Genomic DNA, 22,438 nt, shown 5'->3' with positions numbered 1-22,438 from the left:
GGGATTGGTGTAAGGGGCCCAGATGTACTTTTGAGAATCCAGTCCCTTTTAGGGAACAGAAAGGCTTGGACAAGGGACAGCGGACACTGGACAAGGATCCAGGGACAGGTTCCCTGGAGACTTGGCCAAGACAGGAAGGAAGGTGCTACTCATAGAGGTCATTTGGTAAGCCATAGCACTTCAGGCTTGGCCTAGTTTATCCTCAGGAAATTTCAGTGAGGCTGTCTGAAGGGCATGGGGGGAAACTGAGGCATGGGAAGTAAATGGGTAAATGACAGTTTTTCTAGCCACTGTTCCATCCTGTCTCCCCACCAGGAAACTGTCATATGTCTGGATGCTGTGGGAAGGAGACGGGCCCTTCAGTGGACGGGCTTCAGTACTGGGGGTAGACAAAAAGGAAGAAGCAAGCCTATGGCTGTCTTAAGTCCCTGCCGAGGACATACACCCTGACTATTCCTCTCTATATTTTCTAGCCTCAAACCAGCTGCCTTATTTTTCACATGAGCAAAAAGATTCTCAAGAGGTCTGAGGGAGTGCCAAAAAAAGTCATTTTTAGTTAAAGGTGAGAAAACCAAGGCTTTTTGAGGCAGCCGTGTGCTCCAACAAGAGGTAGTAGCAGATGAGGTGGCTCTGAGGGACCTCTATTCTGAATCCCCATCATATAAAGATAGAACAATAGCCTCTGAATACCCATCATGTACAGAAGCCTCAGAGCTGAGAAGATTTCAGCTCAAATGACTTGGGGTTTACAGGACACCGCCCTAAGAATCAAAAATTGGTGGTGGTGGTTGCGGTGGGATAATATCCTCTTATTGACCACAGCTCCTGAAATGTCAGGGCTTCCAGGGGGAGGCTCCTGGCTGAGGCACTGTGGTATGTGGCAGCCAGAAGTCCCTTTAGTTGCAGTACTCAGCCTGGCAAAGCCAGTACCAGGTGACTTTACTAGGTTGTGGAGGTCATCTTATGTGCTACCAGTACAAAAAGACAGAAAACATAGTGTCCTATCCAATCTTCCTCCCTCGGGACAATTCCTTGCCTGGCCAGGGACCAGGCATGGGCAGTTTATCTCCTTGTCTTGGGGTCACACTGACCAGGGTGTAATAGAGTGGGAGACGGGAGATAGTGTTGGTTCACAGCCTACAGATGAGCATCCATATCTGCCCAGTGCCTGGAAACTGGGACATCTCCCCCCCCCACCGCCACACACACCTCAGAGCACATCTCCAGAGCCCAGAGCCATTAGCAGCAGCCCCAGCAAGCATAGGGTAGGCAGAGGGGGTGGGGGCGGACAGAGAGCCTCACTCAGTCCTTGGCGGGGCTTTGGCATGAGGTCAGACACTGGGAAGAAAAGATGGGGATGTAGACCCCATCTGACTACCTGGGAGAGTCTGGAAAGATAGGGCTGGCCTGGAGGGACACAAGTCCTCTATTATCAGGAACTGATAGCTGGAATGGACATGAACTTGGCCAAACAGACACCAGCTCCCAAGAGCTGACACCACCCTAAGAAGATCAGCAGGGGATGGAGGTCCCCCCCAGACTCTCCGACACTGGGGCAGACAGGTCCCTTGCCCCCTTCCTTCTGAAAAGGGCATTCCATTCCACTGAGGTCAGAGCCAACACTGTTTTGGGTGAGGAAATGAAATGAGAAACTTTCTGCCAGTCTACCCCTGGGATGGGCTAATGAGATGGGTACTCTGAGAGAACAGGACTCCAAAGCTTGGACTCAGGGTGAAGCTGGCCAGGGAAATATTTTTATTTCTTCCTATGGACCAGTGCAACCATACTTCTCCTTCCCCAGCCTGTCCACCCCAGACACAGCGTCAGTGCAGCACTGGGAGCCACCTGGATAACCAGCCTTGGGTTCTGCCTCTGAAGACTGAGTGGACCAATGGGAAGCCACCAGCTGGGGTAAACCCAGGAGTTGAGATGGAAGCAGACAGGCAGATAAAAAGGACAGGGCATCTATAAGGAAAGAGGTGGTGGGGGAGTGGACAGGACACTGGTGTCCCCCTTCATGCTTCTCTGATGCAAGGAGGCTCTCAGGGGGCAACATCAGAATCAGGGCTGGTAGGCAAGTCAGATGGGCCCGGGCCCCAGGAGTTAATACTCAGGAGGCTCGCCAAGTCCCAACAGAACTGGCAGGGCCACCTGGCCCTTGGGAACCTGGCAAGCCCCAAAGCTAATCCCAGCCCAGCAGCAGGGCCTCGCAGCTTTGTCAGTGAGCCGGGCGCCTGGGGTTCTCCTTGGTGTGGGGTGTCAATGAGAAAACTCCGAGGGCCATATGGGTACAGACAACCCTTGGCTGGATGCGGGTCTGGCAGTGCTGGATCCACATGGGCAGCAGGCTGTGAAGGCATCAGCCATCCAGTGAACCAGTTCTCAGAGCACCACTTCCCACACCTGGAAGCTTGGCACACTCAGATCTCACGAGCTCTTATAGACAGATCCAGGTGACTTTCCCCAAGTGCTGGGCTTGGCAGGCCCTAGAGTCAGGCTTCCCAAAGTCGGGCAAGGTAAGTAGTAAAACCCCTTCACATTGGGGCTCTTGAGAGTCCCTTCCACCCCCAGACTGAGGATGAAGTCTACATAGCTGGGTTGCAGCCGGCTCTGGCAGCCCCTGCTAGCCACATGCACCCAAGAGGCTTGGCAGGGGCCTCCCGCTGTCTCTCCTCACAACCATTTTCTCCCTAGAAACTTTCCTCTAAGCAGACATCTCTGCCAGGCTCTTTTGGGATGGTTTTTCTCTGCTTCCAGATTGGCTCTGAGACAGGACACAACATTCCCCCCCAAAAAATGCCCATCAGCTTGAGATACACTACACAGCTACCCAGATACCAGTCTTGATTCACCTGGGAAAAAAAACATGGCTTGAAACAGCCCATCTGCACCTGTTTGTATCCTTAGGAGCAACCCCGAAAATGAGGAAGCCAGACAAGGCTAAAGGCGTGGTGTTTAAACTCAGAGCAAGTGATTGTGAGGGGGTGTCTGACCACCTCCCTAAGATGAGTTGAAGCCCCTGCCTTGGGGAGTCTGAAAGAGCTCTGCACCCCTAAAAGTGGCCTGTTGACCAGATCCTTAGCAGAGTGTCACCTCCTCCTGGGAACCTTCACGAAAAAAAAAAAAAAACCTCCAGGCTTGAGAAAAGTAACACACAAAGCATGCTCCAAGTAGATAAAAAGCATTTTTTAAAATTTTATCAAATTGATCTGTACAAAAGTTAGCATTGCTTGGTCAGAAAGTAGCGAAACACAGCAGGCGAAGGTCAGCAAATATCTTTCTGAATTTAATGCCAAAAAAAATAGATTGCATAAAAATGAGTTTGCTGTGGGTCCCACCCCCACCCCCAGAATGAGATATGCTAAAAGAAAAAAAAAGACAGTTTTTTTCCTCTAAAAAAAAAGGTAGGAAAAGTAGAAAAATGTAAAAGAAGCAAACTTCTCAGATGTGAGTAAATGTACAAAGTCTCCAAGGCACAAGTTTCTGTGAAGTAGCCGGTTACACACAGCACACAGCGAAGCGGGGCAGTGAAGCAGGTGGTGTTTTCTAACTAGGAACCTGGGCAGGTTAGTGGAGGGGGCTTTCCCTTCACAGCTTGGTAAGTAGCGCCTGGTGCCAAAGAGCCGAGATTATCGTGGTTCTGCAGCTGCCACCTTGCAGGAAATTCTGTCTTCTACCGCTTGGCACCACTGAGGGCAGAACTGACACGCCTGTCTTCCGATGCCCCACCAGGTGCTGGCGCTGGGCGTTTTGTTCTAACCAGACCCCAAGAGGTAATCCTTTCCTCCCGTGCCTGGTAGAGGCCTCCCAGGCCATCTGAAGGCCAAGGAAAGAGATGCGATGGGGCGCTGAACCACTTCCCTCCCATCCTTTACAAAACAAGCTTCCATTCTGTCTTAAATTCTACTCTCTGCACAAATGACTTCATTAATTAAAGATAAAATAATACAGGACATAAATACATCTTCAACAGCTTTCAAAACAGACCATGTTTAAGCCTTAAAATAAAAATTACGAAAAAATAAAAATAAACACAAGAAGTGTTTGTCTCAGCCAAACCTTGCTGGGAAGAACTGTGGTAATGAGAAACCCCTCCATCTCACATTGGTCCCAAGAGATGCCCGAGTGGATGTATCCCGCGCGTCCACGCGCTTTCACCATGGGAACAACATCCCTTGATTCCAGGGAGTTCTTGGCTGGGCTGGTAAGAACCCGAGGCCCCGTCTCTCCTTTGTCCTTAGCCATAGCTATCTTCTCTTTCACTGAGATGCAAAACCAAGGAGCTGGTACCCACTCATCCAAGCCGGAGAGTGATAGACTGGCTGTCTTGGAAATAACCAGTTACCTCAGAGAGAGAAGAGGAGGAAAAGAGAGCTCTGTCCCCTGGCAGAAGTTTGGATATCCGGAGGCAAAGGGACACAGGGTGACAAAGCCTGGCTTCCTGCAGATTCAGCAGGCACTTGACGGAGCGAGGCTGCGCTGGCTGCCTCCACCCTCTACCGAGTACGCTTCTGGAAGACCTCAAAGACCTGGCTATACTTCGTGGACACTGAGTCCTCCGGGGTGCAGCAGCCTCAGGGTCGGGTCAGGGTGGTGTACACAGGCTGGTCCCAGTTGCTGCTGGGGCTGTGTGCGGGTGGCATGGTGAGCCCATTGAGCAGCGGTGAGGCGTAGGGCCGGCGGGATGAGTGAAAGTAAGGGTACTGGTAGAGGCTGGGCGGGTAGCCAGGGTAGGGGCTGTAGTAGTTGGAAGCCTGCAGGTCAGTGTAGTCACACTGTGCACTGGCGAAGGAGCTGGCAGGCGTGGCAGAAGCAGCTGTGGTGACACTGGCCTGGGCACTGTAGGAACCATAGTCAGCATGGCCAGGTGAGCCATGTGACTGGTCATTGTAGTGGGTGGGACTCAGCTGCTCCGTCTTGATATGTGGCCGAAGGGGTCCTGCCTCTGTGGGCGAGGCTGAGGCCGAGGGAGCTCCCTTGTGGGCCCACACAGGGGATGCCCCTATGCCAGTTGCCCCGGAGTGGGAGTAGGAAGTGCCCCCATAGGAACCAGAGGCAGTGGCCTGGCTGGGCTCTGTGGGCAGGGTTGAGTGGCCATTGAGGGGCAAGTACTGGTCAAACTCGTGGACATCGAAGGTATCCATGTTACTGATAACCTCGCTGCTGAGCTCGGAGATGTCCACATTGCTGAAGTCGATGTTCTGGCGACCGCTGTCCACTAGGCGGCGCCCTTCCAGCCTTAGCTCTTGCTTGCCTCCACTGCTGGCCTGATGCAGGTCTGTCTTGGGGGTGGTGGGTGGGGTGGGCGGCCCATGGGTCTGGCCTGAGGAAGAGAGTATATTTCAAGGATGAATGCCCCTTCTGTGGGACCAGGGTGGAGCTGGTGGGTGACACCAGGAACCCTGGTAACTGCCACAGGTACGAATCAACAGCTTTTTGTTTCCGTACCTTCCCAGAAATTCCGGCAAACTCAGACCTAGCCCTCACTTACTGGCTGAGAAAATTCCGTTAAGCACTGTGCTGTGGGAAGACCCAAGGCCCCTCCCTGAAGACCTGGGTGGGAGATGGAAGGTGGCCAGCCAGCCCCACCAGAGCTAGCATTAATGGGGCACTCTTGGAATGCCTAGCCCTGGGCACAGGACCAAGCTGAACCCACACAACCCCGTTCTTCCCCATCACAGCAGAGTAAAGGGAAGCTCAGGGCCTGCCTCCAGCTTCACCAAGGCTGCTTGGTTGCTGGGACCCCACCCACCAGCTTGATTCTGAAGCTGGGGTTGTTGTTCCATGCTACTGTCATTGAAGAGTGGAGGCAGACTGTGAGGAGTCTCATTGAAGATACACATCTCCAGAGTGCTGGATGGCCTACTCAGCCCATTCCTTTTGAGCATCAGAAATAGCTATGCCCAGAGGCTTTTTCAAGGGGCTAGAGAAAGTCTGGCCCTCTGCCCATAACGAGGGACGGCCTTCCTACACTCCAAGTCAGTCCCACTACTACCTACCCCATGCTAAGGGTCTTAGAGCCTACCTGTGTGGTCGCTGTGGTGGTGTGTGTCGCCAAGGACTGCATCAGCTTTGTACATGGGACCACCAGGGTGGTGGCCCAGTTCCGTGCCAGAGTCCGAGTCGCTCCGGCCAGCCTTCACACTCTTCCTTCGCCGTGGCTGGTACTTGTAATCTGGGTGGTCTTTCTTGTGTTGGACACGGAGCCTCTCTGCCTCCTCCACGAAAGGACGCTTCTCGCTTTCACTCAGCAAGCTGCAGAGAACACAGTAGGACAAGGATGTCCCCAGAGCTGCAGGGCTGCCAAGGGCCCAGGCAGCACCAGCACAAACACTGCTGTGGGAGTTGGCCTGGAGGCAGACAGCAGGAGCGCACGATCGGGTGCTGGAGAGGCCAAGGCACCCTCCAGCGGGTAGCCTGTCCTCATGCTGAGCATCCTGGCACCAGAAGGGCAGAGCCCACTAGGCCTGTGTGGTGAAGACTGTATGTTCTTTAGAGTCCAAGGAACAAGTAACACCCCAATTCTCCATCTTTCTGGAGCGCCCCCTTTCCGACCGTATTTTCTTCATCCCATACCCTCTCTCAGCCACAGTGAAAGCTACACTTTGACAAAGGCAAGGCTTCCTGGGAGCCAGCTGTGACTCAAGGCAGCTAGCGGGGTTTGCAGTGAAGGCAAAATCCAGGAGACTGTCCTCTGTGCACACACACCCTAAGACTCCCGGCCTTGCGCCTCTGCTTGCGGGCAGAGCTGAGTTGGGGCAAGACAACCTCGCCATGCTGCTCAGCCCAGTGTTACTAAGGAGGACCTGTTTCAAATCAAGCAGAAGCAGCTGGGAGGTTTGGGATGTGCCGTGGGGAGGAACTTCTGTGCTCCTGTCTTCTTCAGTAATGCCTGCTTTTCTCATGCCAGCGTGCCCACCGAGCCTTTCTCACTTTTCACCCACTCTTCCCTTCCTCCATTCCAGGTTGGTGTGGCCTGAGAGAAACAGTACCTGGGGACAGTACCAGCCAGCAGACTTGGACTCCTCATGACTATCCTGAGTCCCAGCTTTTGCCCAGGACAAAGCAGCTTGATGCCTGCCCCTATCTATGCCTACGGGCCATGGCGGGCCAATCAAAGCTGGGATTCCCAGGTCTGCAGTTCTCAGAAGGATACCCCAGGAAGAGATAAAGTGCTGGACGGTGACACTCCGGGTACTGGCCTCCGTGCATCTCCAAGGTCCCACCCACACCTGGTGTCCGGTCTCTGTTGACCAAGGTATTTTTCCACCAGACCCACCCTGGAACCAGCCCAAGAGCACTGCCCAAGGTCGGGCACGACGCCACCTCCTTCAGCCCCTACGTCCCCTTCCTCAGCCAGAGTGCCACAGAGTCCCCACACTCACCGCCACAGCTTGCCCAGGGTCTTGCTGAGCTCTGCGTTGTGAAGATGCGGGTACTGGTCCGCCAGCTTGCGGCGCGCCGCCTGTGCCCACACCATGAAGGCGTTCATGGGCCGCTTCACGTGTGGCTTGGCCTTGAGCGTGCCGCTACCGCCGCCGCGCACGGGCATGGGCACTAGACTCCAGTCATATCCCTTAAGCACCTGTGACACGGCATCACGGATGCAGGCAGGGAAGCGTTCGTCTGCAGCCTCAGCAGTGTCCCCTCGGCCGCCGCCCCCAGCACGGCCCAGGCCCTCCGATCCCTCAGGCGACGGCGGCGCGTCGGAATCTGAATCCTCCACGTGTGACATGGAGCTAGCAGTGCCGGACGGGCTGCAGGGCGGCTGGGCGCGGGCCTCACTCATGTCCAGCATCGGGGCCACGCGCGGAGGGGTACGCAGTGGGGATGGACACAGTGGTCTCGCCCTGTCACACTATGGACGGACACTCTGGAATTTAAGGTTGCCACGCAGGACTCAATCTTTGTCCCCGTCACAGGCGCCCAGTTGCCGCTCCCCCGTCGCTGCAGCTCTGTCTCAGTTCTGGGACCCGCAACAAGTTTCTTTAAGCGGTGGCCGAAGCCCCGCCCCTCCCGGCCCGGGTTGGCAGGCAAGCCCTCCTCGAGGCGGAGCTTGGGTGCCCCGCCCCAAATCCAGGAAAGAGGCTCCCTCCCCGCCCTCCGCACCACGTGGGCCAGGCGCCCCGCAGCCTGATCCCTCGACTGAGGCAGGGTCAGAGGGCTAAGGGTGACATACTGTCCAGCGTCCGGTTCTTTGCAGCGTGGCTCGACTTTCGGGCGGCTGGCGAGGATGCTAATCCACAAGGTTCCTGAGCCCAACATCCCTCCCTCCACAGTGAATCCGCTATTTCAAACAAATCTGGGTTCTGCCCGCCGGGTGGCGCAATGACAGTAGCCACCAGGTGACCCTGGTAACTCGCGCACCTAGGTGAGCTGGAGGACCCCCCGGGGCCGGACAAAGGTGGGAGGACGGGGGCGCTGGGCGGGGCTGCGCAGGTCGTGGCTGCTGAGTCCCTAGGGCGGTCGGCGGATGGCCGGGCCGGACGCGGGGGCCCGGGTCCTTCCGGGTATGACCTGCGGTAGGGGCGCGGAGGTCCTGGAGGGCGGGCCTGGGTGGTCTGGCGGAGGCGGAGGCCACGCTGGGCCACTTCGCCTCAGCGCCTGGAGAGAAGCAGAGTGCTCAGGGTTGGAAAGGGGACGTTTCTCCCAAGGCCAGCGCCAAGCCGCCAGTCCGAGCCGCGCCCGAGGTCGCCCCCGCGAGTTGGCTCCCGGCCCAGAGGTCTCCAAGGGCAGCTAGAGTTCTCTCGCCAAACTCAATGGAGGCGACGTACCTGCCACCCTAAGCTGTGACTCTCAAGAGCCAGGTGACCCTAAATGAGGCCGCCTGTTTTCCAAACCAGTGGATGGGGCAGCAGGGAAAAACCGTGGCTCCTGCCGTATCACGGGGGGAGGGGGGCGCTCCTTTTTCCAGAAAAGACTATTTGGGAAGTCTGTGGACCTGGAGCTGGGGTGGGGGATCTCACAGTGCTTAGTGAAGGACTGGCCTCCCATCCCCACCTCCAGCCAAGGCGTGAGTGGTGCTCTAACCTCCGGGTCTGGGATCCCAGCCTCAGGTTTGCCAGCAGATCGGCAGTCTCACTTCTGGAAAGAGCCAGTGCTGTGTAGTTGTGGCCTTGGGGCATCTACAGTTCCTGCCTGGAAGAAGGAAGTCCATGTCCCTGCCACCTGCTGAGGGGACCCCCAAGGAAGAGAAGCTACCTTAGTTGCCACTATATTTTAGTTGTGCTTCGTGGTGTGTGTGCTTCGTGGTGTGTGTGTGTGTGTGTGTGTGTGTGTGTTGAGTGGGTGGAGAACTGGCTGCCATTGTCTGCTAAACTCTTCCTTTATTCAGACTGTCACCTGCCGAGAGAAAGACCCTTCCCTATACACCTACAGTGGCTGTCCTCTCCATTGGGGATCCCTCCATTTAGGGTCCCACCTTTTGGGAAAGAAGTGTCTAGAAGGCGTAAAGACCCCCGTTGTGTAGTACACTGTTATAGCGCCATCCATACCAGCAAAAGAAGTCTATGTGGCCTAGCTGTGTTCCTCTCAGGGCTGACCTCTTAGGTCTCAGGTTCCAACCCTCTGTGCCTCCATGGACCCATGCTCTCAGGCCTCAGCTTTGCTGAGAAAGTATAAAACTGAGTTCTCATTGGGTACCCCAGGCTCTCAGTGCAGCTTCTTCCTGGTCCCCACCCATGGGGGCATAATATACTTATTCTCAGATCTCTAGACTGCTTGGATTCTTGGAAGAAAGGAGGTGGAGCTCATCCTGGCTCCACCTACAGTTTGAACCTTCCTGTCACTGGGGGCTCTAGTGACTCCCTGACCCCCAGAGGACTGGTAGTCAGCCCTGTTAGTTACGCAGCTACAGGCATCTATGGGCTGCCAGGAGCTGACCCAGCCCTGCCTAGTACATTGGCACACAAGTTGTACCCTGAGCTCTTCTAGGCTATGTTCAGAATTGAGCCCAGTACAAGTCATGGGCACACGGGTGGTGCTCCAGGCCCATGCTAGGCCATTGTTGGGTCATCTTGAAAGAACAGTACATCCTCCAGGTCTTTAGACTCTTCTCAAACTGACTGGTTCACATCCTTGGCCACTAGACAGACCCTGAACAGACATGAAGCTGTGACCAGGGCCTCCTTAGAACCGAACAGTAGGAAACTGCTTCCTAGTCCTTGACCTGATAATGCAGAAATCGACAGTTCTTTAAAACTTAGATAGAAACTATAGATACTGCCTCTCAATTTACCTGTGGGCCACTGGACCTTGTTCAGGTGTGGACCAGTTCCTCCTTCTCTTAACTTTTCTTCCTGTCCCCACCCTCTTTCATGGCTGGTCCAAGTTTTGCCCCAGTCTGCATGACCTTGCCCTGGCCCCGAACTTCCCCATTATCGTGTGGGTTTTGCAGTTCTAGAGGGAGGATCTCATTGGCTAAACTTGCTCCAAGTGCCCATTCCTGGACCAATGGATCTGGAGCCTGGGGAAGGGCCGCTGAGTAGGTCTGTAAACCTCAGCTTGGCTTGTGTGTCCTCAGCCCTAGCCTGGTTCTCCTTCTGCCCCTGCACCCGCAGCAGCTGGCAGGGCATCCCCGCACAGACATGGAGATTTTTAATTGCTGACGTTGGCCTGGAAGAAACAAAATGTGCAGGCAGTGAAGGGTGAACTCAGAGCAGGACTCCTGTGGACTGTTGCCCTGCTCACTGTGTGCCCAGGGGCAGGAGAGGGGCACAGTGGATCCACTTGTCACTCTAGAAGGCTGGTCTCCCAGTAGCATGCTCAGGGCACTGGGTCAAGCACCTGGCCTCCCACCCCCTCTTCATTCAGTGGTCTCAAGGATGCGGTCAGAGCTGGCTGCAGTGGAAATTGCAGTTGGGGTCACAGCTAGTCCTCAGTAGACCTGTCATCTATAGGGGAGCTGGTGAGGTCAGTTTGTACCCTCTCTGCTGCCCCATGGTCCATCCCTCAGACCTACAGGGGCAGTGTTCCTGCCATGCCACATCTGCAGCTTCCTCCTGTGTCATGCCATGCTATGCTGTGTCTGCCGCATGCCTCTGGCTCCAGGGAAGGGTGAGAATGCTCCCTCCAGCCCAGCAGCATCTTTGGCGTTTGATGCTCCTTCAGACACTCTTCTGGGATTTCTCAGTTTGAAAGGATTCTGGAAAAGGTCTGTATTTTAACCATGCAGTGGAGACCAACATATATCTGCTTCAGTGTGACAGACAGGTCTGTGCAGAGGCCAGAGATGTGTTGGGAAAAGCCATTGTTTCCACTGCTTTGCCCCATTTCTTCTGGTACTCCTGGGTCCCTGAATTTCAAGCTGGAATCCTTCCTTCACCCTATCAGGGTCCTGGGTGGAGCTGACTCCCAACAGTATCCAGAGGGTCTTAGCACTTCGTCCTTGGCACAGGGCAGTTGGTGCTTTTGAAACCAAAGCCAACCTCAGTAGGGTCCTCATGGCGCTCAAGCAGCTCTTCCTGGGTGGAAGCAAATGCCGCGAAGTCCTCCACAAAGGTGCCGGCATCTGTGACTGGGATGGTGAAGTCTGGTGACAGAGTGTCAGCATGGGCTAAGCTGGACTTGAAAGGCTCATTCTGATACTAGACACCTGGATCTCCAGCCCCGTGCCTGGTGCGCATCCTGGGGACCCCACACCACCGTGATCCTAGCCTTTCCCCCATCACCTATGAGTATTAGCTCCCCAGAAATGAGGCATGATGGCCTAGATAAAGCAGGTGTTAACGGGGACTCACCCAGAAACTCATGGGCTACTTGGTTTCTGTGTTTGTCCTGCCAAGCACCAATTCTCAGATCCAGCAAGGTTTCCTGCCCATCCATGGTGCCCACAGTTGCAACTTTACCAAGCAGAACCCTGTTTCCTGAATAAGCAGTAAAGCAAATGACTTAGAATAAAAATGTAACAAAATAACTCGACAGCCCAAACCTCTTTTGCCATGATTGATGGTTCCAGATACCTATCAGTGCCTAAGGCAAATTAAACACACCACTAAATGGTTTTCTGCTGTCTGGCTTGCATCTGTTCCCTTAAATGTGGTGAGGGAGGTTTCAGTTAGCTCCCACTAGGTCACACACTGTGGTTTGGGCTGTTTGTTATGCAGCATTAGTGGCTGATACAGTGACAGTTCAGCTCTGTGGGCAGAGTCCAGCCCATAGGCTTCCCGGTTCTGACCTCTGGGCTGGGGCTTTCCAAGAATTCTTCCAGTTTGGAGCACAGCTCACAGCCGTGTTCTGCTGCGGGGCCCTACCCCAGACAGCTTACTGCCATTCTACCTTGAAGTCACAGCTGCTGCTGGTACTCAAGGCCTCATCCCCCTAGGGTGCAGGGGGAGCTGAGGGTGCAGCAGAGGAGGTACAGTAGCCAAGAGAACAGCCGCTGAGTCACAGCTTCAGACCAGCCAGCAAATGGCATGGCACCTGCTCACTGCCGCACCTGCCGGTCTCGGGTGGGTTTTGGCCAGTGGACAGTGGAGGGGGTGTGTGTGGGAGGGACCAGTCCAACTGACCACTCTTCTAGGCGAAGGCAACAGATGTGGAACCTGCCCCCTTCCACAAGCAGACTCCAAGACATGAAAAATTGGGGTAAATGAAGGGTACACGATTATATTCAGCCAAAGCTGGGTTCTCGGGGAGCCAGAGACAGCTGCGATTGCACGTCAGGGACAATAGCCCTGAGACAGTGGGGACTGCTGGGCTGGGGTGCCTGGGGACAGCTGGACGAGGTGCTGACAGGGGGCTCATTCCTCTGTGAAGCCGTTCCGCAGCTGCTGGGAGAGCTGCCAGCTAGCGGGCAGTGTGCCCTGTCCCCATACCCATCTTAGCCACTATGCTGGAGGCTTCAGGCAGCTGGGGCGTAGGACCCAACTAGGAGTGGGTGAGCACCAAGCCTCCAGAGACACCAGCCGGGTCTTGTGCTGGCAGTCCCTCTTGGGACCCCTCCCCACTTTTCTTTTTCTTTTTTGGGGAGCTCTCTGCCAGAGGCCCCAGGGCAGCCCCTCCTCATCTGAGTTCTCTCTGGCCAGCTGGCTTGACTCTTTCTGTCGTTTTTTGGCTTAAAGTGATGTTTAGAAGCCAACTTCATGCTGGTGGCCTCCAAGGTGACAGGAGCAAATCTCAGGGTGCCCCTGGGGCCCCCTCCTGTGCATGAGCCTCCAGCTGCTTGGCTCTGTCTAGGTTCTGCTTTTTGTATGGAGCACAGCTGAATGTAGGAGCTCGTCTACCAGATGTTCGACACACAGACAAACGTGGTAGAAGCCACGACTTACTCTGACAAGTAGAAGCAATGCCTTCTAGGTGATCGTGAGATACCCCACTTCAGGAGCTCATTCATGAGTTTTGTTTACTTTTTTTTATTATTTTGTTGAAGCCAGGTATGGTGATACACATCTGTGATTCTGATACTTGGAAGACAAAGGCAGGAGGATGGATTTAAACTCAAGGCCAGCCTAAGCTACATACTGAGACATATTTTAAAAAAAAAGAAAGAAAAGAAAAGAAAAAGAGAAAAAGAAATTCACATAAACTAAAGGATTCAGTGGCATGTAGGTTATCAGCATCATCATGTATCCATCTTATTTCAAAACATCCCAGAAGGAGTCCCCATATCCCCTTTTTTCTCCCCACCCCTTGAAATCACGAATCCATCTTTTATAATGGGAGTGCCTTTTCTACAGGTTTCCTACAACATGCCTGACTTGTCTCCACTCAAGGGTTTAGGGATCATCCGTATCGTAGCATAGTCAACTCCATTCCTCTTTATGGGTGAGTAATATACCAGAGCTGTTTCAGTTTTTAAAACAGAGTCTTACTATTTGCAATCCTCCTGCCTCAGCACCACCAGCACTAGGATCACAGGTATGCACCATCATACCCAGCTTCCCAGTGTACTTCTTATTAAATTTGGGCAGAAATGAGCAAGAATGCTAACGCCTTCCTGGCTCAACTCTGCCCTGTGTGACCTGCTTGAAAGCCAGTGCCAGACAGCATCCCAAGAAGGCAAGAAACTTGAGCCACCGAGGACATAAGTTCCCTGCAGACCCTTCTGCTGGCCTCACCCACTGTGGGCAAACCCAGAGAGGAAGCCTAGAGCTGAGTCCCAGCCCCAGCTGGAGTGCTGGATGCTGGAACAAGAGGCCCATTTTATGCTCTGCACAATGCCCCATTGTGCCCTTCTGCAGGGAGGACAATGTTACCACTGCAAGGGGAAGCTGAGGACAAAGGGCCCTTTGTGAGGATGGTCCCCACCTGAGCAGCAGCACCCTGGGTCGCACCTGATGGTGGAGCAGCCCTTCCTCTCCTTCCAGCCCCTGCGCGGAGCCAGCTTCCAGAAATGACCTGGGGACCTGGGGAAACTGTGCAGGCCTGAACTGACTTCTCCAAATGACTCTGCTGGCCCATCCCAAGCCTGGCACATCCCAGTGAGAAGGAGAGGCAGGGACAATGGTTCCTAGTGAAGGACCTGGATACAGGATATACAGGTTTCTTCCCTCAGTGTCTAAAGTTTGAGACCTTGGGCGGATGCTGGCCTGTGGGAGGCCTGGCAGGTGGGAAGTATTTGTCTTATCCATTGCAACATCTGTATGGGACATACTTCACAGCTGGACTCCCAAGGGAGTGTTTCTGAAGAAAAAGAAAAGGCAACTTAAAAAAACCAAACACTTTATGGGATGTATTTATATGCTGGTACTCCACTATCGGGGAGACTGGAGGCTGGGAAGAGTCCTAACAGCTGCACACCAGTCCTTACCCAGAAGAGGTTCACTGTGGGTGTGGAGGTATAAACACCATTGGGTTGTTTGATGATACAAACATTGGTAATTTATATGCCAACACAGCAAGAGCAAAAATGAGATACTAAAGACAGATTGTTAAAAAAAACAGTAGAGGTAATTCACAAGATAAGGCACAAGATCTCTAAGACATACAGAGTCTGAACGAGGAATGAAGGAAATCCCGCAACTCCCCCAGCGGTGCCTGAGAGCCCCGTAGTTTGCCGGAGAACCCCTAGGCTGGTGGAACCGTTGCCCTGCACACACCCTTTCTCCTGCTGCAGAGCACCTCTCCAGTATCATTTGTGTGCAGGGCCCTAGTGGCCCCTAACATGAGGAAGCAGAGTTGCTCTCAAGCATGTGGCCTGTAAAACCAGCACTGAGGAGGACAGAGTCATGAGGATTGTTTGCTGTCCTCCTGGACTGTACAGTTCAAGGCCACTGTGAGCTGCTAAAAATAAAATAAATAGTAAAATATAGAAGCAGAGTTGCAGGTGTGTGTCTCCTTGGGCTTCTGCTCAGGCCGCTGGTCGGTAAATTCTTCCCTTCTGAGACCTTGATGGCCCTCTGGCCACATACATAGCTTGAGACTAGGAGTGCCACCTAGGTCCACTGGGGTCTTTGGGGACCACAGAAAAGGAGATTTAGCTAGGACAGGAAATTGGAGGCTCCAGGCTGATTTTCAGGTTTGTTCCTGCCAACTGTCGAAAAGTATGCTTCGCGCCTTCCTGGGCGGGGGTGAGGGGCAGCCTGGGAGCGCAGGGTGAAGGGCCTGTTCTGGCGCTGCCACAGGCCTGGTCATCGCTGCTACAGAGTGGGGATCCGCACTCAGGGCGCGGGTGTCTACTGGCTTCTTCACCTGACGCCTGTCCCTCTCATAAACTGAAGCCTGCATAAAACGCCACCGCTAGGCGAGCCCTCCCAGAGAGGGCGTGGCGCGTGGGCTTTGGCTGTAAGTGGGTAGGCGTGTCGTCCAGGGACGCCTGTTTGACTTTCCAGAAGTGTGGGCGGGACCTCCGTGCGCATGCGCCCAGATAGCCTGGTAATGGCTGCGCCCGAAGGGTCGCTGAGGAAACGGAAGGTCGGAGACGTGGATCAGAAGCCAGCGTCGCCACCCACGGCTGCTCGCGATCCCGTGGGCTCTCCAGCCCGGCTGCGCACTGGCACCTTCTGGCTGACCAGAGTCGTGCTCCTGCGGGCCCTCGCTTTCATTTACTGTGAGTGTCCGGTGGGCGCGGGCTGTCGCCGGCATCCTGTGACCTGTCCTAATCCTTGCTCGCTTCCGGACTCCCATTAGCCCCTCCGTACGCTTCTAGGACTCTGCACCACCCCAACCGTGCTGCCTTCTGTGTGCTTCTAGACCTGCCTTCTTACTCCCGACTCCGTGGGTGCTTAAAGTTATGTCAGGTCCCACGGTGTGTCCCTGGGACCTCAACCCCACCTGCCTCGACGCAGCCCCACTTAGCACAGATTTAGAGGCGAAGGCATTCCCCACGCACTCTCCCTCTGCGTTCTCCCTTGGAGTGGCGAGAGACAGTGCTATGAAATTCTGTTCCTAAGACCTAGGGGAGATGAAGGTCTTTAACCTGCAGTTTAGACGTAGCTTTGCCACTTTTGCCGTGCCAGCCGCCCCCCAATGGACCCAAAGGTAGTGCAGGTAGTGCGGCAGCCCCAACCTGTACAGCATGGAAGGACGCCTGGCAAGGAGCCAAGGGTCTAGCTAGATTCATTGGCGGGCTGGAAGTGTGTGCTTGCTGCTAAGGTTCAACCAGGTCTGCTCTGGAGGGACTCCCGGGTTCTGCCTAGGATCTGGCTCTTCAGGCCTTCACAGCCCATTGCAACATCCCACACCCGCCTGAGCCTAAGGAAACCTTAAGGAGCCTCCTTCATTTCAGAAAAAACAGAATGGAGGGGACTGGTGGTCATGCTGATTTTTTTCTTGTTGTTGATTTGTTTTGTTTTTCGAGACAGGGTTTCTCTGTGTGGCTTTGGAGCCTTTCCTGGAACTCACTCTAGACCAGGCTGGCCTCGAACTCACAGAGATCCGCTGGCTTCTCTCTCTCTCTCTCTCTCTCTCTCTCTCTCTCTCTCTCTCTCTCTCTCTCTCTCTCTCTCTCTCTCTCTCTCTCTCTCTCTCTGTCTCTCTGGATTAAAGGTGTGCACCACCGCCGCCCTGCTTTGTTTGAGACAGAATTTCTCTGCATAGCCTTCGCTGCCCCAGAATTCGCTCTGAAGACCAGGGTGGGCTCAAGCTCACAGAGATCCGCCTGCTGTGTTCCAGAGCACTGGGATTGAAGGCATGCGCCACCACACTGGGCACTGCTGTTTCTTTACTCATCTGTTATTCCCACCCACAGAGGAAGTAAGCCAGGAGATGTCATATAGGGCCAACTCTGAATGGGTCACTGTAGTTGAAGCCTAAGTGCCCTGACTGTGGCTGAGAGCCTGTCCTACTCACCCTGGGACCAGCCTTCCTGCGGCCATCACACAGAGTTCATGATCAAAACCTGTGGACACCTGGCTGGTGGAAGCATCTGTGGATTTCAAATCCTCACCCTGATTCCTGTTAACTAGAGGGGTGGCCCCGGGACCATGCGAACACTGGTGGACGTGGCCTAGCCTTTTAGTGAGGAGGGGAAGCTAAGAAGTGCTAAGTAAGCCAGGGCAGGGCCGGGCTGGAATGGCTGTGCTTGACGGGCCAGCCACCCTGCCTGGCTTGTGCATGGTGCACACTGGGCATTTTTAGGAAGAGTCACCTCTGAGGCTTTAGGCTGTGTCCATGTGGCTCTCCTGTGGAGGAGTCAGGTTCATGTGAATTTTTGTGTGGCAGCCTGGTCACTTCCTGGTGCAGAGAATTGGAGTTCTTAAACAAATGGTCCCTCTGGGGTTGTCTGCCTGGGTTCCACTCATTCTCTCTAAAGTTAGCAGGAAAAAAATACCCAGACTTGGGTATTTTGTTCTATCCCATGCAATACTAAGGAATCATGGGGAAGTTGGTACTGGCACACTCAGCGCAAGATGAAGGGCGTCTTCAAGGCGGATATTGGGGAAAACTGGCCACTGGTGACAGTGTTGAGGACGCTCTCTGCAGATGGGCTCACAGGCTCTCGGGTGAGCTGTGCTGCCTTTGGTCAGTCAGTACAGGAGCTGCAGCCTGAGGCAAGAGGCAGATATCTCCAGCTGCTGCTCAGCGTGTTTACATGATGTTCTGTTCTTTCTTACCTCATGTGTACTTGGGGTAGATGCACTTTTTAGGTTTCCCATCTTCCTGTGTCATGGTTTTCATAGTTGTCATTGTTGTTGTTCTGGGTGGGAGGGACCTTGGCGGCAGGTGGGAGCCTAAATACGCCATGCCTATAGAGCTTACATGGAAAGTTTATTGAGAGAAGAGTTGAGAGAAGAGGGAAGGGGAGGAGAGAGAGAGAGAGAGAGAGAGAGAGAGAGAGAGAGAGAGAGAGAGAGAGAGAGCGAGCTTGAGAGAGAACTGTTTGCCTCTTCAGAAGAACAGCAAGAAGAGAGCAGGAGTAGGTGGAGCTTGTCTCCTAAGGGACCTTTTTGCACCTGATGTAGCTGGGCTGGCCAGGGTGCTGCCTGAGTGCATCCTGCCAGGTGACCAGCATAATGCCTGAATCCTAATAGTGATGGCCCTGGGCAAGCAGCAGTCTTAAATGTAGCTGCTTCTAAAAGGTTCTAGGTCTCACCGGACTATGAGCTACACTGTGAAGTCCCTTCGAAGTGGCAGGCTGTCCAGCTATGTCACCTGAATGTTGAATTGGCAATACTTCTATGGAAAGACTTGTAATTAAATACAGCCAAGTGCATTCTGAGATGTACCCCTCTTAGGAAGAGTGGGATCTACAGGTCTTTCCTTATGCATATTGTGTCTCAAAACCCTGACCCTGAGGTAGGTACATGTCTCAAGAATTGGTCATGTGTGTTCCTTGCAGTTGCCTGGTCACCTTTCCTCATTTGCATTGCCCCAGCCAAAAAGAAGAAACAGAAAACACTTTTGATAGCCTGTCCTCATGGGCTGTACCTCTTTAACTTCCAGGGGGCACAAGCCCGGAGTCAGGCTCCTTTTGTCCTACACTGAACTTAGAAGATAGACACCACCCTCTGCTCCTGGCTCTGAGGGAAAGGTGTTTGGGCCTGGAGTGCTAAGGCCTGGGGTTTGGCCACAGTCAGCAAGAGCAGCAGCAGACGGCATTTCCAGCTTGTCTGACAGCATTATAGCATGTTGTCTGAAAAGGAGAGAGGAGAGACCTCGTTTTTAGTTTTCTTTCTTCTTTCTTGCACAGACAGACACACATACACACACATACACACACACACACACACACACACACACAGAGAGAGAGAGAGAGAGAGAGAGAGAGAGAGAGAGAGAGAGAGAGAGAGAACTAGCATGTTCTGCATATTGAACCCAGGGTCTCACAAGGGCACATTCCACTTGGGATGTCCATGTCTTTACAGGCCCTCCTTAAAGATGATTTGGGATTTTCTCCTTGGGAGCTGGGTGTTGACAGAAGTTTCTGTCTCACCTGGTCCCACCACCATTCAGTCCCAAAGAAACACACAGAGCTCTACATTAATCATAAACTGGTTGGCCTAGTATCTCAGGCTTATTATTAACTCTTACATCCTACATTAACCCATAATTCTTGTCTGTGTCAGCCACGTGGCTTGGTACCTTTTATCAGTGAGGCATTCTCATCTTGCTTCCTCTCTGTCTAGGTGATGACTGTAGACTGCACCTTTCCTCTTCCCAGAATTCTCTTGTTTTTGTTGTCCTGCCTATACTTCCTGCCTGGCTACTGGCCAATCAGCATTTTATTAAAGCAATACAACTGACAAATCTTTACAGGGCACAAGACCGTTGTCCCACAGCAGCTGGGCATGCCTGAGACTAGGTGCTTGGTTCTGCTTTGAGGCATTGGATGTTTGAAGTGTTCTTTCTCTCCCTGTTCAACTGCTGAAGGAGTTGACAGTCACGTAGGTCTTCCTTTTTGCAAGCCCATTTATTGCCATTGTTTCCTGGCACATAAGGAGTCTCCTGTGCCACCTGCCTTAGGGTCACTTTCTGAAGGTGATGAGCTGGGGGCACCGGGTCTCCTTTCTTGCCTAGGAATTGCACTTTGAGAAGGGCACCCAGTACTGTAGCTCCCAGCTGAGGGTTCTGCGCGGAAAGCGGTGTGCCCAGCATGGTGAGGATGGTGCTTGGATGAGCTGGCTGAGTAGGTTCTTCTCCACCCTTTCTGCCTGCCAGTGCAACTGTGTGCCAATCTACTGGAGGGTCTCGAACCTGTGTCTGCACCCATGCACACACCTCCCTGCTGTCTCAGAAGCAGCTGGTGCTGCCTATGTAGCTATGGGCTCTGAGTATCTTCTGGAGAGGCAATGGCAGTTGGACATGGATCCTTTTGCTCTGCCGTGAAGGCTGGGCCATGGGAAACCTTGCACTGGGCTCTGGTAATTCCAGGACTCTCCTGGGCTAGAGAATATGGAGCCCAGACCTCACACTTTTATGTCCTGAGTGACTGGTAGCTGACTTTGAAGAAACTAACTTAGCCAGTCAACACACCGTGGAGTCACCATAGCCCAGGACCACCCTGGGGTCCCTATCGCATCAGTTTTTGTCTCTTTGGTTTCCTAGTTGGTGTCTTCCAAACGCTCTCTTGGTTGACCATGTGGTTCTGGCTACATGCGCTGTAAAACATGCCTTCAGTCTGTCCAGTGGTTCCTGTTGGCGATACTCGAGATGATCGGTTTGGAGATTCCCCCACTGTGGAGTTTTCTGTCATACTCACCTGACACCCATACTATCCTGTGTCATCTGGTTAAGGTGTGTCTGTTGGGTGTGTATCCTTGCCGGTCTCTTAGTTTATACTTGAGGGGAGAGGGACTCCATCCCTGATTAAGGAGCGATACCTGCAGTTACTCCTTAGGAGTTCCTCTGGGAGGAAGATGTGGATCCTCAGTGTCTTCACTGAATGGGTGCGTTGCTGAGGACTGCTTCCTGTCTGGTTTATACCTGTCTAGGCTCCTGAGCAGTTGGTGCCCTTTGACTGTCTCAGCTGTGGTCACTGGTGACTGTTCCCTCTCATGTGCCTTTCTCAGTTGCTAGGGTGTCCCCTCACTTTCTAGCTTACAGGTCTGGGTCTCTTCTGGTCTCCTGCCCAGTTCTAGGGTCAACTGCTTTTCCAAGAAGCCCCATTTCTTTGGGTAGAGAATGACATGGGAACCCCCAGGCTGGCTGTTAAGTGTCTGCTGCAACCTTCATGGTGGGCAGAGCTGCTTTTGCTACATAACCAGGGCATGGTGTCCACATGTGATCGCCTCTGTCTCACGTGACCACCTGAAATGGAGTGTTAGCTTCTGATTGCTACACAGGCCATGCTTAGCCTCAGCTCTGGCCACCCGAGGCTGTGTGCATCCCACACCCTGTTTGTGCTCACTCAGACTCATGGGGACAGAGGACCATCTTGGCATGATTCCTTTGTCCCTGTCCCTGGAGACGTCTCCGCATCTCTATCAGGAAGGTCGTATCAGCCGTGCTAGGGAGTCGGCCGAGCAGTCACAGTCCACGTCCCCCACTTGCCTCAGCTTCCTGGTTGTTTTTTGTTTGTTTTGGTTTTTGATTTTTCTGAGACAGGGTTTCTCTGTAGGTTTTGGAGCCTGTCCTGGAATTCGCTGTGTAGACCAGGCTGGCCTCAAACTCACAGAGATCCACCTGTCTCTGCCTCCCAAGGGCCGGGATTAAAGGCATGCACCACTACTTCCTGGCATTTGTTTTGTTTTTTTGAGTTTGTGTGCTAATGCTGTGGCGTGGATTTTCCTAGATGCGTGGTGCTGTCTGTCACACCAGCACTGTACAGTGAAGTTCTCCCAGTGAGATGGCCAGGGCTGGAGAGATGGCTCAGTGGTTAGGAATACTGCCTGCTCCTCCGAAGGTCCTGAGTTCAATTCCCAGCAACCATATGGTGGTTCACCACCATCTGTAATGCGATCTGGTGCCCTCTTGAGGAAGAGACCTGGTCAGTCATCCTCACCAACTTAGACCATGAAACCCATCATGGACAAGTTCAACAGATCCGCCATATACAGGCTGCCCATGCATGCTTCAGCATTGCCAGGGTATAAATTTCAAATTCAGATTTCAAGTAGGCAGCCCCTTTCCCCATCCCCCAAGCCCACTGTGATCAGTGTCAATAACTGCGTTTTCCAGGATGCCTTGTGAGTAGAGCCTTACAGTCTGCAGCCAGAGTGTAGACTCTTAACCGAACGAGTTGCATTTACTGCCCATCCATGCTGTTGCTAAATCAGTAGCTCCTGCATTTTTACCCAGGAGTGCCATCCCACTGTCTGAATGGGGCAGCTTCCAGCCATCTAGAGAGGCATCTTGACTGTGTCCGGTTTTTAGTAATTACTAACAAACTACTCTGAACATGTTGTGGAGATTTTATGTGAGTGTAAGTCTCCAGTTCACTTGGGAGGATATGGTGGGTTGTGAATGGTGGGTTGTGCAGGCTCCACTGGTCTTGTGTAACTATACAGTACTCTGCCTGTCTTCCACAATAGTGGCTCTGTGTTGCACTTTCTCTGCCAAGGTGATGAGCAATCCTGTGGCTTGGGAGCCTACAGAGCACTTGCGTGGCCAGGTTTTTCCA

General features: G+C 53.5%; 2 protein-coding genes and 2 long non-coding RNA genes across 4 annotated transcripts in view; 3 read left to right on the top strand and 1 right to left on the bottom strand.

The window, feature by feature from the left end:
• Window positions 1-3,263: 3,263 nt before the first annotated feature.
• On the bottom strand, window positions 3,264-7,948 carry Sox8 (SRY-box transcription factor 8). The gene is made up of 3 exons (XM_038326727.1): window positions 7,386-7,948; window positions 6,026-6,255; window positions 3,264-5,323 (listed from the first exon to the last, which is right to left on the bottom strand). Exons 1-3 carry the CDS (start codon window positions 7,796-7,798, stop codon window positions 4,575-4,577), a joined length of 1,392 nt encoding a protein of 463 aa, XP_038182655.1. The 5' UTR covers window positions 7,799-7,948; the 3' UTR covers window positions 3,264-4,574.
• Window positions 7,949-8,126: 178 nt separating this feature from the next.
• Window positions 8,127-12,002, top strand: LOC119812365. Its single transcript, XR_005285075.1, has 2 exons — window positions 8,127-8,371; window positions 8,655-12,002. It is a non-coding gene; the product is annotated as an uncharacterized LOC119812365 (long non-coding RNA).
• A 1,315-nt stretch (window positions 12,003-13,317) lies between these two features.
• Window positions 13,318-15,101, top strand: LOC119813466. The gene is made up of 3 exons (XR_005285182.1): window positions 13,318-13,544; window positions 13,677-13,764; window positions 14,181-15,101. It is a non-coding gene; the product is annotated as an uncharacterized LOC119813466 (long non-coding RNA).
• Window positions 15,102-15,787: 686 nt separating this feature from the next.
• Lmf1 (lipase maturation factor 1) overlaps window positions 15,788-22,438 on the top strand; it is a 90,053-nt gene continuing 83,402 nt past the window's right edge. Inside the window, exon 1 of the mRNA XM_038328386.2 lies at window positions 15,788-15,988. Within this exon, the coding sequence (XP_038184314.1) occupies window positions 15,796-15,988 (193 nt within the window). The 5' untranslated portion in view covers window positions 15,788-15,795. The remainder of the gene's footprint in view (window positions 15,989-22,438) is intronic.

The sequence above is a fragment of the Arvicola amphibius genome, chromosome 4, assembly GCF_903992535.2.
Source record: "Arvicola amphibius chromosome 4, mArvAmp1.2, whole genome shotgun sequence".
Taxonomy (NCBI): Eukaryota; Metazoa; Chordata; class Mammalia; order Rodentia; family Cricetidae; genus Arvicola; species Arvicola amphibius.
The sequence above is the reverse complement of the archived record's forward strand: the minus strand, read 5'-3'. Positions and strand labels throughout refer to the sequence as shown.

What these genes read in the sequence shown, in the direction of transcription:
- Sox8 (XM_038326727.1), bottom strand. Translation starts at nt 7,798, where the DNA reads ATGCTGGACATGAGTGAGGCCCGCGCCCAGCCGCCCTGCAGCCCGTCC. An exon ending in ACCCTGGGCAAGCTGTGGCG is followed by an intron (nt 6,256 to 7,385) that starts GTGAGTGTGGGG and finishes TGTTCTCTGCAG; the next exon opens with CTTGCTGAGTGAAAGCGAGA. An exon ending in CCACCACAGCGACCACACAG is followed by an intron (nt 5,324 to 6,025) that starts GTAGGCTCTAAG and finishes TCTCTTCCTCAG; the next exon opens with GCCAGACCCATGGGCCGCCC.